At 34.4% G+C, this 24,428-nt stretch overlaps 5 protein-coding genes across 7 annotated transcripts; 2 read left to right on the top strand and 3 right to left on the bottom strand.

Moving 5' to 3' along the window:
- Positions 1–3,250: 3,250 nt before the first annotated feature.
- On the bottom strand, positions 3,251–4,798 carry LOC123211448. Its single transcript, XM_044630188.1, has 2 exons — positions 3,743–4,798; positions 3,251–3,574 (listed from the first exon to the last, which is right to left on the bottom strand). The coding sequence occupies exons 1-2, from the start codon at positions 4,502–4,504 to the stop codon at positions 3,419–3,421; spliced, it is 918 nt and encodes a 305-aa protein (XP_044486123.1). The 5' UTR covers positions 4,505–4,798; the 3' UTR covers positions 3,251–3,418.
- Positions 4,799–5,110: 312 nt separating this feature from the next.
- Positions 5,111–7,841, bottom strand: LOC123211447. Its single transcript, XM_044630187.1, has 4 exons — positions 7,317–7,841; positions 6,968–7,081; positions 6,601–6,888; positions 5,111–5,635 (listed from the first exon to the last, which is right to left on the bottom strand). Exons 1-4 carry the CDS (start codon positions 7,812–7,814, stop codon positions 5,429–5,431), a joined length of 1,107 nt encoding a protein of 368 aa, XP_044486122.1. The 5' UTR covers positions 7,815–7,841; the 3' UTR covers positions 5,111–5,428.
- Positions 7,842–8,191: 350 nt separating this feature from the next.
- LOC123212391 (transcription factor MYB35-like) lies at positions 8,192–9,538 on the bottom strand. Its single transcript, XM_044631508.1, has 3 exons — positions 9,406–9,538; positions 9,178–9,307; positions 8,192–9,102 (listed from the first exon to the last, which is right to left on the bottom strand). The coding sequence occupies exons 1-3, from the start codon at positions 9,536–9,538 to the stop codon at positions 8,238–8,240; spliced, it is 1,128 nt and encodes a 375-aa protein (XP_044487443.1). The 3' UTR covers positions 8,192–8,237.
- Positions 9,539–16,412: 6,874 nt separating this feature from the next.
- On the top strand, positions 16,413–20,546 carry LOC123212510 (hydroxyproline O-galactosyltransferase GALT6-like). The gene is made up of 7 exons (XM_044631672.1): positions 16,413–17,530; positions 18,225–18,463; positions 18,540–18,830; positions 18,943–19,071; positions 19,161–19,334; positions 19,548–19,655; positions 19,787–20,546. The coding sequence occupies exons 1-7, from the start codon at positions 16,651–16,653 to the stop codon at positions 19,994–19,996; spliced, it is 2,031 nt and encodes a 676-aa protein (XP_044487607.1). The 5' UTR covers positions 16,413–16,650; the 3' UTR covers positions 19,997–20,546.
- A 720-nt stretch (positions 20,547–21,266) lies between these two features.
- LOC123210758 (transcription initiation factor IIB-like) lies at positions 21,267–24,310 on the top strand. Of its 3 annotated transcripts, none has more exons than XM_044629229.1 (8): positions 21,267–21,738; positions 21,854–21,878; positions 22,469–22,510; positions 22,776–22,905; positions 22,989–23,116; positions 23,267–23,355; positions 23,725–23,801; positions 23,870–24,310. In XM_044629229.1, the coding sequence occupies exons 1-8, from the start codon at positions 21,389–21,391 to the stop codon at positions 23,998–24,000; spliced, it is 972 nt and encodes a 323-aa protein (XP_044485164.1). In that variant the 5' UTR covers positions 21,267–21,388; the 3' UTR covers positions 24,001–24,310. The 3 variants fall into 3 exon arrangements, with proteins under 3 accessions (XP_044485164.1, XP_044485163.1, XP_044485165.1); XM_044629228.1 differs by having other exon boundaries at positions 21,273–21,738; positions 22,989–23,119; XM_044629230.1 differs by lacking the exon at positions 22,469–22,510 and having other exon boundaries at positions 21,278–21,738; positions 22,989–23,119.
- The last annotated feature ends 118 nt before the right edge of the window (positions 24,311–24,428 follow it).

Genomic DNA, 24,428 nt, shown 5'->3' with positions numbered 1-24,428 from the left:
ATTTAATTATATAATTAAATATTATTTTATTTTTAATTTAAAATTATTTATTTATTTAAATATATATTATTTATATATTTAAATTATATATCAAAATATATATATATAAATATATATAGTTTTATTATAAAAATATTAATCTCTAAATAGTTGTTTAACTACAATAAAAAATTCATACATTAAAAAATGTATAGATTTAAATATATTTTGATAATATAAATTTTTTAGAGATAATTTAAATAAATGTTCGATGAACATTTTTTCATATTGTACATATTATTCGTGATTTTTATTTAAAATTTTTTTATCTTACTTTTTAATAATTAGAATGTGATTTAATTATTAAAATTATTGACGGGTTTTAATTAGTTTGGGATGTTATGTTTTAGTCCTATTTAAATATAAATAATATAATATATACATAATTAGATATAGAAATAATATATTATTATATAATTTTATTTTATTTTATTTTATTTTTAATTTAAAATAAATTCGTATTATTTATTTATTTAATTATTTAATAAGAAAGTGGACATGTGAATAGCATAATAAGATTAATTAATTAATTATTTATTTTCTTCTAATATGTAGTACAACATGAACATGATTTATTGAAAAAGGACAATCCATGAACGGTAGTTGATGAAACACAATGGATAAGCTCAGTAATGAAAATCATCAACCAAATTGTACACCCATTTTACTAGCTTATCATCACCACCTACCTTCTTACAATTTTTTTGCTTTTTCTTTTATAAAAATTCTGTAATTCATTTATCACTTAGAGCTCTTCAGAGAAAGAGTTTGCCTGCTCATATTTGTGAGGGAGACGCGTGAAAAGAACAGTAATGGTGTGGAATGTTGACAGAAGAAAGTTGGTGGGTAGTGATAAATACAGAAGCCATTGGTGTGTATTGTCGGGCTTTTATTTTACTACTGTTTTGAGAAGCTTTCAGCTTAAGCAATAAGTACCGTCACATCTTAGCAGAAATTTGTGTACGAATCAATCAAATATAAATCAACAGATTGGAAAGCCTCTTTTGGGCATGCCCAAAATGGGTTTTGATTCAGCCTCGTGTGGCTCCAAGCTTGCCATCTGCAGCTGCTAGAAGAATGCTGAAACTTGTCTGTTGTAATTACTAATATCCTTACGTTTTAAAGCGTGGACCTAAACTGCAGATTTAGTATGGAAATAAGCACCGTCACATCTTAGCAGAAATTTGTATACGAATCAATCAAATATAAATCAACACATTGGAAAGCCTCTTTTAGGCATGCCCAAAATAGGTTTTGATTCAGCCTCGTGTGGCTCCAAGCTTGCCATCTGCAGCTGCTAGAAGAGTGCTGAAACTTGTCTGTTGTAATTACTAATATCCTTGGGTTTTAAAGCGTGGACCTAAACTGCAGATTTGGTATGGAGATGTGAAATTTTCCTTATTGTTGTCCCATCTTGTCGACCTCCACAAATGTTTTTCCACATGCTAATTGCTAGAAGGCTTTGGAATGAAGTGGTTGCATGGAAGAATTCATGGCATATCGTAAAGGTTAGTGCCAAGAAAGTAAAGATAAACAAATGTTATGAAAACCCAGATGAAAAAGTTTCTGTTATGAGTGATTGATTGATTTTAACGGGTAAGGCTAGAAGACTCTAATTCTACTGTACAAGAGAATGGATTAAGATTGTATTACACTTTAATCCAAAATAATAAATTTTTAATTGGAGGTAGCAAGTTGCAACAAGTCTTTGACATATTCATTTTTTTCAATGGTCTTTTTTTATTTTTTTAATATATTTTTTTTATATTTGGAAACTTTTGACTTTTTGACACAGATACTCATTATCAATCTGAACAAATTAAACTTACTGTTTTGTATTCGAATTGGTCTTTGTTTGAGACTGGAATTAACCTGGAATCCTTAAACACCTGAGAACTGAAAACTGAAATCTGAAACTAATCTATGTCCGGTAGAATTGAAATGAATTAAGAGTTCTGAGACCTTTGACTAGGCCTAGCCAAAAGTTCCAGGATTACCAGGAAAATCCTGGTAACTTGAAGAAATCAAAACAAAAAATTTGCAAGAGTAGAATGTAAACTCAGAAACACATTAGAAAGAGTAGTCTTGTATCGTTTTACATATTACCGGTCTACTGAATTAGTGATGATGTGACATTCTTCTCTAAGGAAGAACAAGACATCGTTTTCAAAAAGTGAACCAGTAGTCCAAAAGTTTTCTGTGCTTCGAAGTTTGCAAACCAGTACCACCAGGTGTTCGTTTTTTCTCTTAATAAGTCTGTGTGCTTATTTTCCACGGTTTCAGCTTCCAAATTTGACATTTCATCTCCTGATTCAAGCCATGGTTGTTTTGTGTTTCTCTTATAGTCTACCTGGTCTCATTTCACTGAGAAATACAAGCAACAGACCTAGATGCCCCACTATTGGAGGCCCCATTCTCCCTGCTCAGATAAATAATTTCAGGACCGGACTGTCAAAAGTGGTTGAGCAGATCAACATCAATCATATACGGTCGATAAAAGTTTCAGAAACAGTTAATGATCCCGTTGCACCTTCCTTTAATTAATCTAATACATTGCCACCTGCTCTGGAATGGAAACCTGTCTATTTAAAGATTAACCTTTGAGAACTCATTTGCCAAAAATCTGAGGACATTTATGGACTCATGCATGCATTGCATTGCCTTGTAATGCGACAGTCAGAGACTCAGTATTAATAGATTGTAATTCGGAGAAACAGAGGTACGGCTACCATTTGCATCAAAACAAGCAACCCACCCACAAATTAGATGGACATTTGTAAATTTGCTGGTGAAATGAATAACAGCAAGCATCATGAACCTGTTTGTACAATCATCGTAGTAATGGCTTCAAAATAAATGCATTTGCAGGACGTGACCCTTTTACTCAGAAGTGAAACGTGAAATTATTGATGTAGTGACGAAAGCATGGCCCCTCTCAGAGGAAAACCACAGCTCGTCACATCCAATTATAACGATTGATGAAATCCAAGCAACACTATGCTGTACCATTCTCTGTACCCTAATAAATTATGTGCAATGAAACTTCAGCATTAAGAATCCAGACTTTGGAAAAAAAAAGTCTAGCGATGGAGATGGGGCAGGCAATAAAATCACAAGAAGAGTTTTCTCTCAAAACTAATCCCACTAGTCATTAAAGAAACGTCGAATGGGTTTGAAAATAGACCAGGTCAATCTGGCGAACAAATGGAAATTGAACAAAAAGAAAATTGATTTTTTCATGTCCTACTCTTTGAGCCAAACCAATGTATAAGCCACAAATGGGACAATACAACACAATGTTGATTTATATTTTCTAAACTTTTCTATTCTAGACTAGGGATAGGGATGATGTAACTTCAACCACTCATTCTCATCCACTTCACTCTGCTTTTTGTACAGTGGTCTTAAACAGCAGGATATACAACTTTTGATCCATTGAAAAATACAGAAACCCACCAACCGAATGCGTGACAAAAGACCCAAAACTTGTTCCCACGATACAGTGCCACGCCGGTCCATAAACCCCATCAAACTCCTGCAAACATCCCAATCCCCACAAACTCATTAGCATTCGCTAATCAATCGTAAACTCAAGAATCAGATTTCAGGTTAAAAGAAAGGAAAAGCCTTCAACAAAATAAGATATGGACCAAATTTATATTACAATTAAGAATTGACTATGTGATTAGTGATTCGCAATTACCTTCTTGAGAGTGAGTGCAAGGGTTTTGGCAGTAAACTTTTCTAAGCTATCATAAGTCTTTCTTGCAAAATCAACCGCATGGATCTGCATAAACGGCGGCATATCAACTGAAACAACTTTCACACCGCAATTTGCAAGAGCACCAGCCAACTCAACCTGTGAGCCATAGAAGGATCTTCTTCGCCCTAATGAAACTGGAACTCTCTTGACATCATGCCCTTCATGTGGTAGATTCTTCACATCTTTATCCCTCACTAATACCAGTTCCTTACCATAAACTTCCTCCTTATGAACTTCCTTCTTTTTACTATTCAACGGCCCACCTTTCGATAATTTCTTCATCATCTCTTTAGAATTTTCCTCCTTTATTCGGCCGTCTTTTTCATATCTGGATGCACCCTTCTGTTGGGGTTGCATTAATTTACTTGGTTTAACGAGCAGGAACTTGGAGGAATCAGAATCAGCAGAAACCGTCAAGGCTTTGGCTTGCAAATGGATGTCTTTGGTAGGTGGGTTTATGCTGTGTTTTTGTGAAGAACGAACTTTGTTATGATAAAGGTTCAACCTTGAAAAACTATTGGTCATATAATAGAAGGGTTTAGAAGAAGTTGAGGAATCTGGGTTCTTTTGAGATGTTGAGTGAGAGGTTTTGGTAGAGATGTTTGTTTTGTTGGAGTGCTTTTTGAGGGTGGGATCCATGGATGACTTAGGATCTGGGGTTGCTGCAATGGTGCGCTTGTGGTGGGGGGTGTGGCGTTCCATGTAATTTGTTTGGGGATAAGGAAATGAAGAGAAGTGGGAATTGTTTCCTCTTGCCCACTGGTTTGGCGATGGTGGAAGTTCTTTAAGTTATGATGTGGGGTTCATTTGATTGGGAGTTGTATGGCGAGATCTTGGGCTTTTTTTGTTTTACATGCACATACAAGAAGTAATGGAGGGTCTGTGATAAGTTTGACCATTGACTTGATTGATCTGAAGGAAGGAAAAATCAGATGGTTTAGGAAGTAGTGTAAAACTTATCAAAGATACTGTTGTCTTAGGGATCTAACAGTCCTGCAATCAGAGAGGGGCCATCAATAAAAATGGCCAAAGAGAGAGAACAATGGAATCAATTTAGAACGGCAGAAAGAGTGGACAAAGCAGTTTTGTCACAACAACCTACGCTTCTTTATTGCTGCAATATTTACTTTGAATGACTCAATCCCCTATTCTCACGCATACACACAACAAACTAAATGAAATGTTACCATCAATCAACAAGGCCAAAACGAAGAAACATTATGATGATGACGCAACAAAGACAAAATTGCTATAGGGATACAATTCAATCTTATTCTTGCACTTGCAAGCAGCAAGAATGCACTGATATGCACGAATAGAGCTTTATATATGGATGATTAAAACCTTTTAAAGCTATGAAAATAATCTTACAAATACAGGTTATGTTTACATTTCAAATCATCAACATAACCAGAGTACGGATATGGAATGGTTTTCGGCAATTTTGGATTTACAGCATTCTAAAGGTTAAGTCATGAACCAATAGTGTCTTGATGGTGCTTCATTGTATGAGAACTCAAGGTATTCCTGCCAACCAGAACTTGAACAATTGGAGCATGAAGCAGTAACATCAGGTACAGAAAATAATGCTAGATGTTACATCATGGTGGCAGAAGCACATAGTTGCTAATTCCATGGACTTGGCTGCCGAGCATCTCTAAATACAGATGTGCTGCCGGATGCCGCAGGGGAGGGAGAGGATGCAATGTAATTTGTTCCAGATACAGATACTGCTGGCAGATTTCCAGGATTCCCCTGATGGCCTATAGGAGCAAAGCGTGATGGAGATGGACTACCTGTAACCCCCATACTTGCTCGAGAAGGGTGTGGAACCTAAATGAAATAGCAATAACAGAAAAATGAGTAACAGACCTTAAATTTTTATCATGTGTACAAGCAAAAGATTTTGTAATACACAGTTAATATTGAGGTAAATCTTTAAAATCACCCAATGTCATTTCATGATATTGTTTGGAAGTAGTATTTCAGGATCCAAAACATGGATAATGTAAGAAATCAGCATGTCATTCTGAAGGATATGTGAAAGGGCTCTCAGTGCAAAGTAAAGTTATATTGTTGATCTCCAAAGCTAAGCAAACCATAATAAGAAAAGGTGATACCATTTAATTCCATCTAGTGGGTTATACACATGAAACTATCATGCTTCCCATTGTATCTGAGCTCATAAACGGTTCCAAAAGTTCAAGACACTACTACACATAAGTAATAGTTTACAGAGAATAGAGTCAAGCAGCATATTTGTGCATAGATGCAAGCAACTAGCCTTCAAAACAGGAAGATATTTACAACCTTGAAATGACTGAGTGAAAGCAGTCAATCTTTGAAGATTTACGTAATGAAGTTTTGTTTATGCCAAAACAAGTACAAAATGACTTAGGATTTCATGGTCAGCAGTTGGCACCTTGCACATTATAAACAAATTGTCGATCAATTGAACCAACACAAAGAAATTCTTCAATTAAATTTTTAATGAAAAACCTTCAATGAAACCAATATGTAAGATTCAGAGTATGCACTTTTCTTAATTAAATGACACAGTGTTCCCGAATAAAATGCAATATAGTTTCAGAAATGGAATAATCAGTTGCAACGTGCTCCTTCAGTATGCGGAAAAGTGAAAAGTTTAACCAATATAATACAGTAGTCATATAAGTGGAAGAAACAAAACACTCTCAAACAAACAAGGTGCAACTTTTTTTTTAGCTTTGGATAAACAAAAAAGGCATGGCATGCTTGAACATTTTACTAATTTGTGTAAAGTAATAGATGTATGTTACCACATTATGCTGGAAATAGGTAGTCCTTCTAAAAGGGGACTCGGAAGACGGTGACATGCTGCTCATCCTAAGCATATGGCGATAATGAGTATTTTGGTTCGAAGCATCTTCAGCTTCTGCCCCTTCCATATCACCGCCAAGACTTGCCTCTGAGCCCATCCTAGGTGTAGGCTGCCTAGTACTCAACCCAGTGTCATTTGTGGTATCCACTTGAAGTTGACCGGTTGAGCGAGCCGCCATTCCTTGCATACAATTTCGTCTCTTTAATTCCTCCTCAGCATTCAATATCTGTCAAGAGCCACCATTAGCCTGGTCATAATACCCAGAAACTCGTCTAAAAAAAATTAGGACAAAAATGAGAGCTTACCTGCTTCAAAGCTTGCACTAGATTATGTTTTTTCGCATTCAAAGTTTGCAGCCTATCTTCTACTTCTCTTTTCCTTTTCTCTTTCTCATCTAACACCCCCATCTTCTCGCTTGTCTAGCAAGTAAAACAGTTACTAAATACTAACAAGAAAAACGTCTCCAAAAGAGATAAAACACATCACTTCAGAATTTCTTGGAGTTTCTACATTTAGAATCAATTTGAGGTTTAGCTTTGAAGTTAACTACAACTCAGTCTCATTAATATATTTGTGACATACTAACAAAATTAAGCATATTTGTACCATCCACGTAAAGAACACGAGGAAAAAAATGAGTAAGGTTTTGGAAACCTGTAAATTAGGGTTAACCGGTTCAGCTGGTTTCTCCACCACTACCAAAGAATGCAATTTCTCATCAGTAACCACCGTATCAAAGGCTTTTTCCGGTGCAATCTCAGTTTCAATAGCAGGTTTCACCGTATAATCTCCAACGTTCGATTTTCCTTGATTGTTGATTTCTGAATATTGAATTATTCCCTCGTCTTCTTTGCCATTAGCATCATTATTATCGTCTAATTGAAGTTTAAGATCAGGGGGAGTGGGGTTGAGAGGTTGAAGTTGTAGCCCAGAGTTAGAATTAGGGTTTGAAGTGGCGATATTAGGGGAGCGAAGACGAGCAAGGGCTCTGTTACGGCGGTTCAAAAGGGTTTTGAAATCTTTGAGAGAGATTTTGGGAGGTGGCATTAGCCATCGTCGAGGCACTTCAGGAACCCTGTGCAGATTGCCTCTGTATAGAGAAATGGCCACCATTGATTTTGTTTCTCTTTCTCGGTGTGAGAGAGAGAGCATTATAAAGCTATGGATGGTCCTACTCCTGCCTGCTCGCCTAATATTTAACCACGTATTTTTATTTTATTTTATATTATTTTCCTCATTAACTGTATTTGCTTAAACTTAGGGTCCCATCAAAAATCCTGGAGGAACAGGATCAAATCCCAATTTACAGAGCTTCCCTCTCAGATTAGTATCCCAATAATATTTCACAGCATAGTCTGTTCTTCCAGGAAGTTGTTGGGCTATGAAAGACCAGCTAGACTACACAAACTCAATATTAAAAATCCAGCAATTGTAAGAGAAACAGGATGTTCAAACAGTTGGGGTCAGGAAAATTTATAAAAATTTCTTAGAAAGGAAGGACTATTGGCAAATGCCATGAAGGGTCTTACTACAAATTTTTATTTATTTCAGTAGTAAACTTAGACAAAAAGCCGATTAATTATAGAAGTGTTCTTCCATAAGTTCAGGAAAATCTAAGAACATCTCATTTTCTCTGTGTATCATAGATTCCACAAATGAAGTGTCAGTGGATGATGAAGCAGGAAAGCCATAGATTGGACCCCCAAAATCCATTCTCTCAATTGCATTATTCATTTGTATGTTATTCTCATCATTTATCTGACTTGGTGGTGTTAAATTTTGAGAGTTTGTAGGGAAGTCCTTGGATGAGAACTCCACTGCGGTATCTTGTTCTTGTGGAACATTGGCAGATACAAGTGCATCTTCAAGGAGAAAATCTTGCCAACTAAAAGCTTTTGACTTCTGATCTTTTCCTGCTGTGGAACAAGTTGAGGATGACGAAGATGGTGAGGACAATGTGGCTTCATTGAAGAATTGGGATGTGAAAGCTTTATGGTTTGCACAATTAGAGGCCTCTTTCACCAGTTTTATGGCTTGCAGCTCAGCAAGAAGATCCATGGAACTGCTTTCACTGTTACTGGTGTTCATGCTGAGATTAATATTGAAGCTATCCTGGATTGGCTCTACTTTTGGTGATACCATTGCTGTCATCAAAGGACTAGTACTGTTAATGCTTGAAAACACTTGTGGTTGTGGTGTTTGACATTGATCGGATTTTGACTTGAAGGCACTTTTCATATCTCTGTTGAAAGACCCTATTCGGTTTCCAGATTTTTGGAGTCCACCAATGTTTCCATAATCAGCCAGAATTTGAGAGAAAGGTTTATGAGTGACAGGATCTATTCCCATTTCAGAGAGCTTCTTTCTGAGCTTAGTGTTCCAGTAATTCTTCACATCATTGTCTGTTCTTCCAGGAAGCTGTTGAGCTATGATGGACCACCTAGAGCAGACATTAATGGCTAAAGGTCAATGGAAGAAATTGAAAGGAAGATCATTTAAACATGAACCAACTGACCTGCTACCGATGGCTGCATGAAGCCTAACAATTAACTCCTCTTCCTGGGGTGTGAAGTTTTCATGTTTAAGATCTGGCCTGAGGTAATTAGTCCACCTAAGTCTGCAACTCTTTCCACATCTCCGAAGTCCTGGAAAACACAGTCACATATGTGTATTGAATCCGACAGAAAAAGAATTCAAAACCATGAAATGATTTCAACATTAAAGAACCTCTAAATCAATCAACCTGCTCTTTTGGGAACAGAAGTCCAGTTTCCAGCTCCATGCTTTGACACATAGGCAAGTATCTTTGCATCTTCCTCAGCAGTCCAAATACCCTTTTTGACATTAAGCTTATCGCAGCAAGGAGGCCTCCCCATCTTAATATCTGTTAATTGACACAAAAATATGTTGAATATTATGAAATGGGATATAAGAAGTAAAGAATATAGAAGTTGAAACTTCGTTTGCAAATGATCTTTGAGAGGAGGAATGAAGTGGGTTTAAAGGTATAACAATTGTGAAAGCAAGAAAAGCATGGCATTGAACTAGAATTGCATGATGAATTAATGGGGTCTTGAGCTGTAATTTGATTAAGAAGGTGTTGTATTTGTATTGTTTTTTCTCTCTCTCATTCAGAATTGGCTCCAAGAGCGTTTGAGTCAGGTTCAAAACTGGTGAATTTATGGGTTATATGTAGAGGAATTATAAGTTAAATTCATTTGAGTGAAAGGAAATGAATTCAGTTTTTTAAGTTGCAGATAGTCACAAGCTGTATCACAACAATTAATTAAAGAGCAATCATGTGGGTGTATTTGTAACATTGCATTCTTTTCAAAGCAGTTTATTAGATTCTCAGCAACCAAACTGGAGGTGTCAATGGGTCGGGCCGGCTCTGACTCGGCCCATCTAGTTAATGGGTTGGATCAGGCTCGAAGCCCAAACAGTAATGGCTTTTGGGCTGGGTATGCCCGTTAATATATAAAGGCGTAGCCTATATAATAATAGACTTAATCAGGTTGGGTCAGGTTTTAATCAATATTTAAAAAAATTATTTAAAATTTTTAAACACAAATTATTTTTCAATTATTAAAACCGAGGACAATATTTTGAATATTTTTATTTATAATCTTTCACTTATGGCAGAGGAATATCGTTGTTACATGATAAAAAATATTATAAATTGATAACATAATATAAATAAATTAATTTACATACTATATAAATTATAAAACATAAATAAATATATATTATGATGATATTTAAATGGATTGAATTCATTTGATACTTGATCCTTTTATAATAATAAAATTATAAACACAAAGAATTATTATTTGAAAAAGAGTTGATGAAAGAAAATGAGATTGAAAATATAATAGAATAATTAAAATTGAGAGATTTGTAAATGAAGAAAAATTGAATGGATTTATATAGGGAAAAAATAAATTAATTAAAAAATAATTAACGAGGCCAAGGCTTCTGCCACAAGGGAGAAGGAAGCACACAAGGCAGAAGCAAGAAAAAAAAATTATTTTTATTTTTAAACAATATCAGGTTGGGTCGGGCTAGCCCATGTGCTTAATATTAAAGCTTGAGACATGACCCAATAGGCCCATGGGGCTAGCCGAGCAGACTACAATATCAACCAAGTCTTTTCGTGTTATGTTTTTTTTCGTACTTCTTGTCCGGCCTTCATTCGACCTGACCTAATTGACGTGTCTAAATCGAACACATTGTATTTCAATTGACAGGAAAAGAACAATTTTCCACTAAGTTTTAGTTTAATTTCAAAAACACATTCATAGCAATTGAAAAACTCAAATATCTACTCATAGGCAAATTTATGTTAAAATTTTTTGTTAGAGAGAAGGGTAAATTCATCATTTTTCCCCTAAACTCTAAAAATTCATAACATTTTCCCCCCTTAATTTGAAAAACTAACATTTCCCCCTATGATTAATTTTAAAAAGTAACATTTTCCCCCATTCAAATTTCTCAACGACCCCTTTCTCCCTCTTGATGATAGTTTTTCCTCAGATGCCTTCTCTTCGTCTGAATCCCTCTCTCTCCAATTGGATTTTGTCTGGATTCAAAGAATCCAAACGAAATTGTTCATCTAGACGATGATGACAAATCTAGACCAAGGGTAGCCTACAAGCATCGTCATTGTCTAAACAATGATAATTTGTCTAGATTCTGTGAATCTAGACAAAATCCAATACGAGGGAGAAGGCTTCAAATGGAGAGAAAGCACCGGAGGGAGAACCATCACTAGAAGAGAGAGAGAGAGATTGGTCGTTATTCATAGGGAAATTTAATTGGGAAAAAATGTCACTTTTTAAAATTACTCATGGGAGAAATTTGTTTTTTTTTTTCAAATTAAGGGGGGGAAAATGTTATAAATTTTTAGGTTTAGACAAAAATGATGATTTTATCTTTCCCTCTAACAAAAAGTTTTAATAAAAGTTACTCTATAAGTGGGTATCTAGAAATTTTAATTGCTACAAGTATGCTTTTAAGGTAATGCTAAAACTTGGGTGGGAAACAGTCCTTTGCCTCTAGGTAACTAATAAATGCTAGATTTCGAGGGGATATTTTGTAAAAGTAGTATTATATACATAACTTTTATGCACAAATAATAATGTGTTAATGTATAATTGAATAATTAAAAATTAAAAATAAAACAACACTCAATCATATGGGAACATATCATTATTTGTGTATAAAATTATACACATAATTTTATTGATTTCGTAAATAGGGTATATTCTATGAAATAATAGCCATGTTGGGATGAAACTTTTTTATTTTTTTATTGTAAAATTAAATTTGTATTATGTCACCCAAAAATGGTTAAAAAACTTATTTCCACGGTTTAGTTTATTGTCAAATTCTTACTTACTAAATTAATAAAATTTGTTAATATTAAAGATATTATTATCATTTATTAAGTAATATTAAAGTAAATTTCTTGATTAATAGATGGACAGAGAAAATTTATAAATAAAAGAAAGATAGAGGGGAATGGAAGGTGGAATTTGATGTTTAAGAAAATTACTAATCACTAATTAACAAAGGTATTAATTACAGATTTTCCAATCCACCAACAAAAATCTTTGATAGTAACTCCATAAATAAATAATTAATGATCTAATAGAAGGATTAATATAATTCCAATGGGCTTGGACCAGGCCCAAGGTAGGTCTATTCCTTGAGTACTTCCAAATTGTATAAAATTCTTGATTTATTTCTCAATTATGTTGAAATTCTACCTTCTCCGAATGGGTCGAATTTAGATTCAATCTAAGTTAATCAAGTTTAAATCAAATGGGTTGAATTTTAACTAATAATTGAATTTGTTTTTCATAAAAAAATCAAGTTTGAGTTAAATATTTACGTTTGAATCAATTTAAATTAAATTCAAAATAAAAAATTTTCGAGTTAAATTCTACCCGTAATTAATTAATTTCGAACTAATTATTTTAATTTGTAACTAACTCAAACTGGGTCATATTTTAAGTCCATTTTAATCGAATCGAACCCTAAACATGAACAAAGATTTCTTTGATCATGCTATAAATCTCACCACATAATTTTATTGTTTTTTAAATTAAAATATACAAAATTAAGATTAAATCCTCTAATTTGTCCAATAAAAAGTCCAACCTGTGAGCAGTGGGCATGATAATAGGTTATGACAAATGCCAACAGGGAAATCATTTTATAATCCGCAATATAAAATATGCTAAAAAATTCCACCTAAGAATAATAGAACAATGAATGGAATAATGTTCTTGTTGTTATTTAGTATTGAAATGTTACGGCATGTGGCAAACAACTAATCCAAAACTTTCCAGACAAACAAACAGAAACAGCTACGGCCGACCGAACTTCATTTTCTTTTTTCTGACCTATTTATTAACCATTCTCAATACAATATCTAAACTTGTTATATTAACATTTATCGATTCCCTTCAACTTCATCTGATCTCTTTATGTTCATTAAATCTTCAAATTGAACTATTTTTTTTACTTAAAAGTAATTTTTTCATACTTCAAATTTATTGTTGTGTTAAAAATAGAGTATCGTTACATTGATTATTATTAATTAACCATGTTAATTGGTTCGAAGAAAGTTTAGGGTTTAGTTGTCGCATTTCTGGTCAAATTAAAAGTTGTAAGCTTGTGTTTCAAGCCAAAACCCATGGATTTGGTCAAAACGTATGTAAAAGGAAGGTTGGCCATTAAGGAAAAGTTGGCCAAAACAAAAGGTTGCACCTTGATTTGGTCAAATGCTAGCACCATTTTGTTGCACCCCTGAAGCTTGTTTCATTTCCCTTTTTCAATAAGATATTTTCCAACTAAAAAAGACTTCTGGAAAAAGTTGTTCATATATAATTCATCCAATTTTTTTAGGTATAACCATATGATTCTTTTAACCTTCTTTCTTCCAATATAACTGTTAAACCCTAAATGAATCATGCAGTTTTTTTTTCCTTAGCTAAAAAAATACAAAATTTTGTTCAGAGATTAACAGCCATATTTCACGTCCACTTGAAAAAGCAATTCAACCGAACAACTTAATGATCAAGCAATGCGATAATTCTTAGATAAAACATATTGATAAAAGGCCAAAAGACTATTTCCCACTCAAAGTATGCAATTTTCCCAAGTTTCCTTTTGTAAACTTTGAAAATCTCATTCACCCACCCATGGGCTGTTAAAATTAACCGAGTCCGTTAGTTATATAATTTCTCTCCCCTAAACCCTAAAAACTAATAATTTTTCCCCGACCCAAGTTTTAAAAAACAGCATTCCCCCTTTAGGGTTTCCAATTTTCAGATTTAAATTTTCGACGTCGTTTCTTTTTCTCTAACGACCTCAAGTAATGTCTCTTTCTCTTCGGTGCGGCCTCTTTCCGACTACCATGCCCAGAAGAACCGTAAGAAGGAGACCCTCTCTAAGAGGAAGAGACATCGTCTAGAGGTTACCAAAGAGGAAGAAACAGTGCCAAAAAATTAAATCTAAAAAATTGAAAACCCTAGTGGATGAAATGTTGTTTTTTAAAACTTGAGTTGGGAAAAATTGTTAGTTTTTAGAGTTTAGGGAAGAAAAATAAAATAAAATTTAAGTTTATTTTTAATAATACAGACAGAATGACGATTTTACTTTTAAAACTATTAATTTTAATTGCCCACGGGTGAATAAATAGAATTTTTAAAGTTAACATGAGAAAACTTGAAAAAACAACATACCTTAGGTGAAAAATAGTTCTTTCGCCTTGGTAAAATACCCTAAATATTTGAAAGTTTAATTCATAACATTATGACCAACAAACTATTACACCTCTCAAATTCCAAATCAGAATAGTATGAATGAAAATTATAAAGTTCCGATCAAATAGCCTTTTGGTTTCCAAGGATAAGTGCATGACCTATGTTTATAATCGATAGTATTTGTCCGAAAAATATAGCTAAAATTGAAAAATTATTAGCGTCTGAAAGGTACAAGTTAAAATATCTTTCCTCGATTTTAAGATTAGAATATTATCATGAAATATATTTCACTGAATAATTTCAAAAAGGGTCCATAATGGATCATGGGTAATTAAAACTATCCTCTATCGAGTCATTCAATAACTTGAAGCAAAGGCAAACAATATGAGCAAAGAGAAGAAGTTGAACGAATGCTTCAGGACTTTGCAGGCTTCATTGATCGGATTATAAAGTTTGTACTCATTATTATTCCGCTTTTAAATTAATCTGAGCTTTGTTACGTCGGCAGCATCGAAAGTGGGTGGCGTTATCGATGGAACAATTACAAGATGATAATTTTGTTCCGTTGGTTTGACTGGTTCCAAATTCGGTAACCAGAGCCGAAAGAAGCCCACCTGTAATCTTAACACGTTCGCTGTTGGACGCCTAACTTTGAGCCCTAGAAAGTTTCAGTCTGACTCAGCCTTCCTACCTTCCAATTTCCCATAAAGATTCCCCCCCTTGTACTATATTAGTTAGAATTTTATTTGATGAAGTTCATGTTCAACTGTAAACTACCCAATTAAATTAAAATTAAATTAAATTAAATAGCTTGACTTGCACTAAAACAGAAACTCTCAATCACCGACCCTATCGTCGTATTAATATCTTCTCTTTCACATACTTTGGCATTTATTCATCACCGTATTGTTAAGTATGAAATAGACATTTTTTATTGACATTTTTCCACCCAATGTTTGATGAAAGCACTCTTTTCTATAACATAAATAAATTTTTTATCCAAAACCAAATTTTGTTATTAAAAAAAGCTATAAAAATACAAAAAAATTAAATTATTATATGATCTCTAATTATTCCACTCTTTTTTTAAATAATCCTAATATCTTAAACTCATAAAATTTAAAAAATTATCTTTAGATATTAAATTTACAATAAAACCCTCTTCTTCCCTTTTCAATTCATTCTCGTTTCTTTTTTTTAAATGCCTACTAAATGCTAGTTGTTATTCTCATTTTTAATGATTTATTTTTGACAATGATTTAATTGTCATACCAACTCTATGCCAATCTTGTCATATTTGGTCTCTTATATTCTCTTTAATGGTTACTCCTTATTATTTATGTTCAAAACTTGTTTACACTATTTTGTGATCTCTCTTCATAATATGATTTGATTTGTATCATACCTTTTTGTCACATTTCACCTCTTCGCCAACGTCTGTGATGATTTACTCTTAGCATCTTCAAATAGCACAACGTTGTATCACACTTGATCTCAGTGTTGATTGGTTATATCACGCTCAATCTTGACATTTCTTAGTTGTATTACACTTGATCTTGACATTTGCTAGTTATATCAAAATATCATTATATTCAACTTCTCTCCATAGCATGGATCAATTGACGATAATAGTAAAATTCTAATTAAAATAACAACTAAGGTATTAAAGACTAAATTATAAGTTTTCAAACTTATAAAAAATTAAATAACACGTTTTAAAGGTAAATGTAATATTTTTAAAAGGGTTATTTATATATATATTTTATATTTTCATAAAATTATTGATTTGCCCTTGTAGCATTACTTTACTATTGCTAAACAAAGTTTGATTATAGGGGTGGAAAATGTGATTTATGTCATAAGGGGTGGAAATGTATTTGGGTAAATTTTGGTGGGAAAATGAAACATATTGTTATTCTTCTAAAATTATGCCGTTTCGGAGAAGTAATATTTAAATGATTCCCGATTTAGAAGGTGAAAGGCAAATAGTCTCATAAATTCATAATCTGGAGTCCAGACTCTGGACCGACAGAGATCAGCAAACAGTTATGGCAGGCAGGCTCCTCCTAGTTTCCTCCTCCCTCTTTCCATGAGTTTTCCTGTTGAGACTTAATCACCCAATTCTTTAAATCAATCTCAGTTTTCTTTCTTGGTTTTATATTTTTGAAAAGCGTTCATTCTCGTTTTGTTTTTAAAAAAAAAAAAAAAAATCAGAAATGAAAAAACTTGCCAAGTTACCCTTGAAATCATCAGATAAACTGTACAAGTTTGAGATGGATTTTTCAATGGGCAAGCAAAGATCGATTCAAGTTTTGGTTTTTATAGGTCTTCTCTACTTATGTTTGGTTGGTTTCGAAATCCCATTTGTTTTCAGAGCTTCTATTTCGCAGGAACCGATAACTCGACCTCCTGTACTCAACGTCGAACAAGATTTTCAAGTACACGAGGCCCCGTCTCGTCCTTTGGAGAACTGGGTTTCCCAAAACAATAACTCAGATAGCCGGGCTCAGACTCGACAACTCACTCAGTCAAACAACAGAAACAAAATTCTCTCAAACTTATCATTTGATAACAACACTTTCGACCTTACTGGCGAATCCAGGTCTTCTGAAATACACAAGACGGCCGCAACCGCTTTTGAAGTGGGAAGAAGATTATGGAAAGAATTCGAATCAGGAAAAGTTCAAATCGATGCCAAAAAACCTGAAAGCACATCAGAATCGTGTCCACACTCCATTTCACTATCCGGGCGTGAGTTTTGGAAGAACGGAAGTGTGATGATTTTGCCATGTGGACTCACACTGGGATCATATATTACGGTGGTGGGCAAGCCGAGGCGGGCCCACCTGGAGACTGTCTCCAACATTGCTCTGGCGAAGAATGGTGAGAAAGTTATGATTTCACAGTTCATAATGGAGTTGCAGGGATTGAAGACTGTAGAAGGGGAGGACCCACCAAAAATATTGCATTTTAATCCAAGGCTGAAAGGGGATTGGAGTGGGAAGCCAGTGATTGAACTGAACACTTGTTACAGGATGCAGTGGGGCTCGGCTTTGCGGTGCCAGGGATGGAAGTCCAGGCCTGAGGAGGACACTGGTAAGGGAAAATTTGTTATTTTGTGGTTCAAGAAATAATTTTAACCATTGAATACTGAAATGGATGGATTTTAGAGACCAGAAAGTAGTGGGTGGATGATGTTAGGCTAACTCTATATGTAAATTGTGAGTAGAGATTGTTTTTCTGGCTAGAACTGGGATTTTAGTGATTGATGATCAGAGGAGTATTAAGTCAAGAGTGAACCAGATGCTTGGACTATAGAGGGCTTAAACTTAATTCGGAAAGCGAAGGATTGAATTGTCCTTTCTTGGAGAATTTTTTTTTTTCTGATTATGATTTACGTTTTGTTTCCTGGTTGAATTCTTCGATGGAATTTGTTAAACTTTCGATTTGGGAACCTAATATTTCTTTTTGGTAGGTTTGTGTTATTAGTTTTCATGTGGGTATCATTTAAATTGAATTTGGTTTCAATTTTTCATGATGAAAGTGGGATGTAATGTACTAGAAGAAACCATTTCCTCTCCTTTCCTTTCATATCTAGATCTGCCCTTATTTGAAATTAGATAACATAGCTAAAATTCATTTTTTTGATTCACAAGGTACGGTTTTTGTTTGTACCTTGAATTTTCATTTGTAGTACTTTTTCTGAGCAAGTATTTGCCTTTATCATATCTAGATTTTCTTTCATATTAGTTTATACCAAACTTGTCTTATTCTTTTGGTTTTGCGGCAGTTGATGGTCTTGTGAAGTGTGAGAGCTGGACTGGAAATAATGAAGGTTTTGCTGAAAAGTCTAAATCAAAATGGTGGGAAAACATGAATCGGTTTCTAGGTGTAAAGAAAAAAGTAACTGTTGAATGGCCATTCCCATTTGTAGAGGACAGTCTTTTTGTAATGACTCTTCGTGCAGGTTTTGAGGGTTATCATGTTGATGTTGGTGGGAATCATATCGTCTCCTTTCCCTATCGAACTGTGAGTAATATTTTACAACTTGTTCATTTCAGCATCAATTTTGATTGCTCTTGAGGTTGTTTGAATATGCTGACAGGGATTCACTCTTGAAGATGCCACTGGGCTAACTTTGAATGAGGACGTTGATGTTGTCTCGGTATTTGCTGCATCCTTGCCTTTGTCACATCCTAGTTTTGCTCCTCAAAGGCACCTTGAGATGTCAACCAAATGGCAGGCTCCACCTCTTCCTGATCAGCCTGTGGAACTTTTCACTGGAATACTCTCTGCAGGCAATCATTTTGCTGAGAGGATGGCTGTGAGAAAGACTTGGATGCAACATGAACTTGTTAAATCATCAAATGTAGTAGCTCGTTTCTTTGTGGCACTGGTAAATGAAAAACCTTCTTACCATGTTTACTTAAAAATGAGTATTAGTTAGCATCTAAAAATGTTGTGTTCAAGGAGGTCCTTATACCTTCAAATTCTTGGTGTGTGAACAGCATGCTAGGAAGGAAGTGAATGTCGAATTGAAGAAAGAAGCAGAATTTTTTGGTGACATTGTGATCGTTCCTTACATGGATAACTATGATCTTGTGGTGTTGAAAACTGTTGCCATATGTGAATATGGGGTATGTGATGACTAATTATAATTACTTTCTGACTTAGCAAGTTTTTGTTATTCCCAGAGGTGACATTTGATGACTTTGGGTGTTCACAGGCTCGTGCAGTGTCTGCTAAGTATATTATGAAATGCGATGATGATACATTTGTACGAGTAGATGTAATTATTAATGAAGCAAGGAAAGTACCCGAAGGCAGGAGCTTCTATATCGGGAACATTAACTACTACCATAAGCCCCTACGCCAGGGTAAATGGGCAGTAACATATGAGGTATGGATGGACATTTCTGATTTGCTAACCTTGATCTTAGTGAGTAGTTCAGATCTGTGGTTTTTCTGTGTTTATGCCTACTTCATTGTGTGCGATTAACTCAATATAAACAGTTTACCATTATATTCTGCTAATTTTAATCAAGTCCAGTGCATTCTAATACAAAGAATTTCTGAAGTCTCTCCTTTCTTGATCGTATCCTTGTGTTTTCAGGAATGGCCAGAGGAAGATTATCCACCCTATGCTAATGGGCCAGGCTACATATTGTCATCCGACATTGCACAGTCCATTGTGTCTGATTTTGAAAACCGTGAACTGAGAGTAAGTGTTCTCTTCTTTCTCGTCTCTGAATGTGAAATGGTGGGCATGCATCTGCAATGTATGCTTATGAAGGAGGAGGCTGATACATGCTTTGGGTCATTGCTAAATCAAAAATTTTAATTTGTATGCAGTTGTTCAAAATGGAAGACGTGAGTATGGGAATGTGGGTAGAGAAGTTCAACAGCTCGAAACCAGTAGATTATCTACACAGTTTGAAGTTTTGCCAGTTCGGGTGCATCGAAGGTTACTACACAGCTCATTACCAGTCTCCGAGGCAGATGATCTGCCTGTGGAGTAAATTGCAAAAGACAGGAAAGGCTGAGTGTTGTGATATGAGATGATTATGGTTTCTGGTCATGAAGAACATGGGAACAAATTTTGCAGTCATATAGCACTATTTATCTATTGTATATCCAGTGGTTAGTTGATTTAGGCCTCTGCAAATATTCTTCTCTTTATATTCTTTCATTTTCCTTCTTTTGTCTTAAACATTTTTATATATATTCCATTACATTTATAGAAAGATTTAAAAAAAAAATTGAAGCCCAATACAATGAAACAGGAGACCTTCTTTACAACAAAGTCAGCAGATAACATATTCAATACCTTGAGGTACCTTTTCTTGTAGCTTCCTAGCATATTTTCTAGCAATTTCTTTGTCTTTGTCATCCTCGAACTCTCAATATTTTCCCAGTGACAATGGGTTGGTGGGGTTAGCAGTCATTTTCTCAAGCCTGACGGCATTTTAAAGAAGGTAACGTAGAATCCAATTACTTCCACCACCTTGAGGTGTTGATGGGAGCATTTAGTACATGTATGTACTGTTCTTCTCTGCTATAACCAATATATGACTAAAGATCAATGAAAAAAGAGAAGAGTGCATATTACTAAGAGATCAAGAAGCTGCTTCTTCCATTTAGCAGTATTTTTTCTTATTCTGTTGTTGTATAAAATTATTTTTCCTAAGGGTGTGTTTGGTTTACCAAAAATGAAAAATTAATTTTGGTAATAGAAAATTAAAAAATAAATTATTAGATTAATCTTTTAATACTCGAATCAAATGTAATTTATACAAGAAAGGGCATACTTGTATAATGTCATATTTACTTACTATTAAGTCTAGATACTAAAAAACGATAACAACACTAAAATTTATTATTTTCTTTAGTTAAATCAGACTGACTATTGAGTCTTAATCATACTTATTGTATGATAGTTAAATCATATACTAAAAATTTAATTTTTTAAATCTTGTATAATTTATAATAGTGTATAATTTTTTTTAAAATAATAAAAAATCAAATAATTACATTATTATTACAAAATATATCACATATTTTTTCAAATTCTAAAATTTATTAAATATAATTTTATTACATCATATTTTTTTTTTAAATTAATCAATTTATAATATATATTATATATATCTTACTATATATTTGTCAAATCAACAATATTTTTTTGTGGTAGGGTACTATTAACCGTACGCTAGCTTTTTGAAATCAAAACCTGCAGATTCTCCCAAATTAGACTCTTAATTAATAATTTTTACTGACATTCTAAAAATAGAATTAAATAAATAGTAAGAATGAGCTGGCACAGACCCCACCAAACCTGATACTGAGGGCCCCCGTAAGAAATAAACAGAGACAAAACGCTCAGCAGACTGATCTGATTGGTGGTGGTGGTGACTGTAGAGAGTGAAAAAGACAAGGAGTTGTAGTGGAGTTACTATGATGGCAGACTCGTTTTGTCGAGATTGCAACAGACTGACGGAGATAGTGTTCGACCACTCAGCTGGGGACACCATTTGTTCGGAGTGCGGTCTGGTCTTGGAGGCTTACTCCGTCGATGAAACCTCTGAGTGGCGCTCCTTTGCCAACGACTCCTCTGGCCACGACCCTGTTCGTGTTGGTGGACCCCTCAACCCTCTCTTGACTGACGGCGGGCTTTCTACTGTTATTGCCAAACCAACCGCCGGCTCCACCCAGCTTTTGTCGGGAAAATGGCAGACCCGTGGTTCTACTAATCCTGATAGAAATCTTATTCAGGCATTTAAGTCTATCTCTGACATGTCTGATAGGTATAATTGTTGTATTTAATCTTTTATAACATTTTCCAATTTGAAGAATCAAAAGACTTGCTTTTTTTGTTTAAATGGTGTCAAAGATCACCAACGTTTTTGATTGATGTTTCAGGTTGGGGCTAGTTACAACCATAAAGGTATTTAGTTGTTTATTAAATTGACTCATTTAGATTATATGTTCTTCAATGCATACAATGTGTGGTTGTATTTGCTTATTTACTATTGATATATACTCCTTGGAAATTGATTTTCCTGGCTTGTAAGTTTTAATTTTTTTCATGCCTCAAACTAATGGTTGACAGGAATGACTGTTGACGTGAATTAAGTGTTCAATTGATTAACTTTTGAGAGAAGTTTTATGGATAGTTTTGATAAAGATTGAAGATGCTGACCAAGTCTAAAGGGGTTTCCTTTATGGATTGCCTACCTTGATTACTGTTGTGAGAAACACTTTGGAGATGCTTTATTAGGTACAGGTCAGGTTTAGAACAAGATGGATATGTCTTGATAAAGTTCAAAGATTTTTTTGTATAAAGATCCACATTTGAATTTTATATAATGTAGCTCATATAAGAGTTCTTTTGAGTCACATTAAATGTGAACAGCATTTGGTGAATAGTTATTTTGGTTGCTTATGTTTAATGTATGCTTAGGAGAACTTAGGGGAACATAAATGGTCTCCATAGCTGAATCAATCATGATTTTGAGGTGAAATGTTAACCTGCAGGTAGTGTGGTGGTCATCAAGCACAATGTTGCACATTGCAGATGTAATGCTTCATCATTAGTTACCAGTTCATTTGTACTGTAAAGTTGAAAAGCGTATAACCTCTTTAAAGTTATCTGTGCCTTAGTTTCCTTTTGTATATTATAATTTAGTATTTCAACTTCTGTATGAGTCTTTTATGTTCGCATATATGTGCTTTTCTGGAAAATTACTTTGCTGGATTTTACTTTTAAGTACTTCGGTTTTATCTTGAAGGGCCTTCAGGTTTAGAGTGCTCATCTGCTTACGGTTGTTATTTTGACTGCAAGGATCGAGCTAATGAAATCTATAAGAAGGTAGAAGATCAGAAACCTCTTAAGGGACGGAATCTAGAAGCAATAGTGGCAGCTTGCCTGTACATAGCTTGTAGACAAGAAAACAAGCCCCGGACTGTGAAAGGTAAAACGCATGTTGTATTTCAAAGTAATTGTTGATATTTTTCGTATGGGGGTTCCTGTTCTAACCATATGGATTTCAACTAGAATTTTGTTCTGTTGCCAATGGGACAACGAAAAAAGAATTGGGACGGGCAAAAGAGTTCATTGTGAAACATCTGGAAGCAGAGTTGGGCCAATCTATTGAAATGGGAACCATACATGCTTCAGACTATGTGGTTAGTTCGTTCCGGATAATTTAATTTTTTTTTTCCCCCTTTTGTCTATGATTTTGCTTCTGTTCTCATAATTTTCTGCTCCCAGTGTTTCCTTGTCATGAATTTGTTTAATTAACTAATTATATAATTTGTATCTCCAATTTGTAGAAACGTTTTGGTTCCAATCTTGGAATGAACAATCAAGCTGTTAAGGCTGCTCAGGAAGCCTTGCAGAAATCTGAAGAGCTTGACATCAGGTTTATTGTGTTTTCATATATTTTTTTCACTTTGCTATAAGCGTTTCATTAGTGTAATTGAGAATTTTCTATTCTATAATAGAGGATAACATCAGATAATTTGAATAGATTAAGGATTTTTGTGGCTAAATATTTGACTTAACATTAGTAGCTTGAAATCTTACCAGCCAAAACGTATCTGCAGGCATCTGAGTGTTCAGTTTTGTTGGAACTTTTTGCTGAATTTTTGTGGAAAATACCAAGAATAAATGATGTTTAATACTTTGATGTTTAGGGTTTAGTACTTTGATGTTTAATGCTAATCATCAATTTAGTGCAAATGGTCTCCTTTTACTTTGAATAAATGAAACTTATCAATTCCTTCCACAGGAGGAGCCCAATCTCACTAGCAGCTGCTGTTATATACGTCATCACTCAACTGACAAATGACCCAAAGCTTCTCAAAGGTGAAAAACCAATGAATTCTTTTGCTTTTATGTTCACTTAGATAATATTCATGCTGCTTTGGTTGCAGATATTTCTGTTGTTACTAGAGTGGCTGAAGGTACAATAAAAAATTCCTACAAGGATCTTTATCCTCATTTGTCACGAATAATACCGGATTGGTTTGCCAATGAGGAAGATATCAAGAGTCTGCTGTACTGAAATTGCTTAAAGGCGATGGCTATATTTCCTTATAGCCTCCATAAAGCTTGATGCCTTTCTTCATTTGAGATGAAAAATTCAAGTCCTTGCACCTCTATGTTAGTTAAAATTGTCATATAAATACCCGCCGTGTCAGTGGTCTTTACTAGAAACATCAGTTTAGTAGCAATAGCTTTATAGCTCCAAGTGACAATGGTTGTTAAAAGCTCTACTTCCATATTTCTGTCTGCTGCCTGTAAGAAGTTTCACACCTCTAGACTACTATTTTCCAGTTTCTTCTTCAGTACATGCTTCCAATTCTTGTCCATGAGATCGAAGTCCTATATGTGTCAGTTGATGCCATTGAAGCTCAAATCCACAAGCAAACCATGCCTACATTCGCTTGTGCTGCATTTTTTGTAATCTTTCCTTTTGAGGAATCAACAATT

The sequence above is a fragment of the Mangifera indica genome, chromosome 3 (assembly GCF_011075055.1).
Source record: "Mangifera indica cultivar Alphonso chromosome 3, CATAS_Mindica_2.1, whole genome shotgun sequence".
Classification (NCBI taxonomy): domain Eukaryota; kingdom Viridiplantae; phylum Streptophyta; class Magnoliopsida; order Sapindales; family Anacardiaceae; genus Mangifera; species Mangifera indica.
Note: the sequence above shows the minus strand (reverse complement) of the source record. Positions and strands in the feature narration are given on the sequence as shown.

Coding starts and splice junctions, on each gene's coding strand:
- LOC123212510 (XM_044631672.1), top strand. CDS start 16,651: ATGAAAAAACTTGCCAAGTTACCCTTGAAATCATCAGATAAACTGTAC. Junction 17,531..18,224: donor CAGGCCTGAGGAGGACACTG/GTAAGGGAAAAT, acceptor GTTTTGCGGCAG/TTGATGGTCTTGTGAAGTGT. Junction 18,831..18,942: donor CTCGTTTCTTTGTGGCACTG/GTAAATGAAAAA, acceptor GTGTGTGAACAG/CATGCTAGGAAGGAAGTGAA.
- LOC123211447 (XM_044630187.1), bottom strand. CDS start 7,814: ATGCTCTCTCTCTCACACCGAGAAAGAGAAACAAAATCAATGGTGGCC. Junction 6,889..6,967: donor TAGTGCAAGCTTTGAAGCAG/GTAAGCTCTCAT, acceptor GGCTCTTGACAG/ATATTGAATGCTGAGGAGGA. Junction 5,636..6,600: donor CCTATTTCCAGCATAATGTG/GTAACATACATC, acceptor TATTTCATTTAG/GTTCCACACCCTTCTCGAGC.
- LOC123211448 (XM_044630188.1), bottom strand. CDS start 4,504: ATGGAACGCCACACCCCCCACCACAAGCGCACCATTGCAGCAACCCCA. Junction 3,575..3,742: donor TTGCACTCACTCTCAAGAAG/GTAATTGCGAAT, acceptor GGATGTTTGCAG/GAGTTTGATGGGGTTTATGG.
- LOC123210758 (XM_044629228.1), top strand. CDS start 21,389: ATGATGGCAGACTCGTTTTGTCGAGATTGCAACAGACTGACGGAGATA. Junction 22,906..22,988: donor CAAGCCCCGGACTGTGAAAG/GTAAAACGCATG, acceptor GATTTCAACTAG/AATTTTGTTCTGTTGCCAAT. Junction 23,802..23,869: donor TGACCCAAAGCTTCTCAAAG/GTGAAAAACCAA, acceptor CTTTGGTTGCAG/ATATTTCTGTTGTTACTAGA.
- LOC123212391 (XM_044631508.1), bottom strand. CDS start 9,538: ATGGGGAGGCCTCCTTGCTGCGATAAGCTTAATGTCAAAAAGGGTATT. Junction 9,308..9,405: donor TTCTGTTCCCAAAAGAGCAG/GTTGATTGATTT, acceptor TGTGTTTTCCAG/GACTTCGGAGATGTGGAAAG. Junction 9,103..9,177: donor CATGCAGCCATCGGTAGCAG/GTCAGTTGGTTC, acceptor TGTCTGCTCTAG/GTGGTCCATCATAGCTCAAC.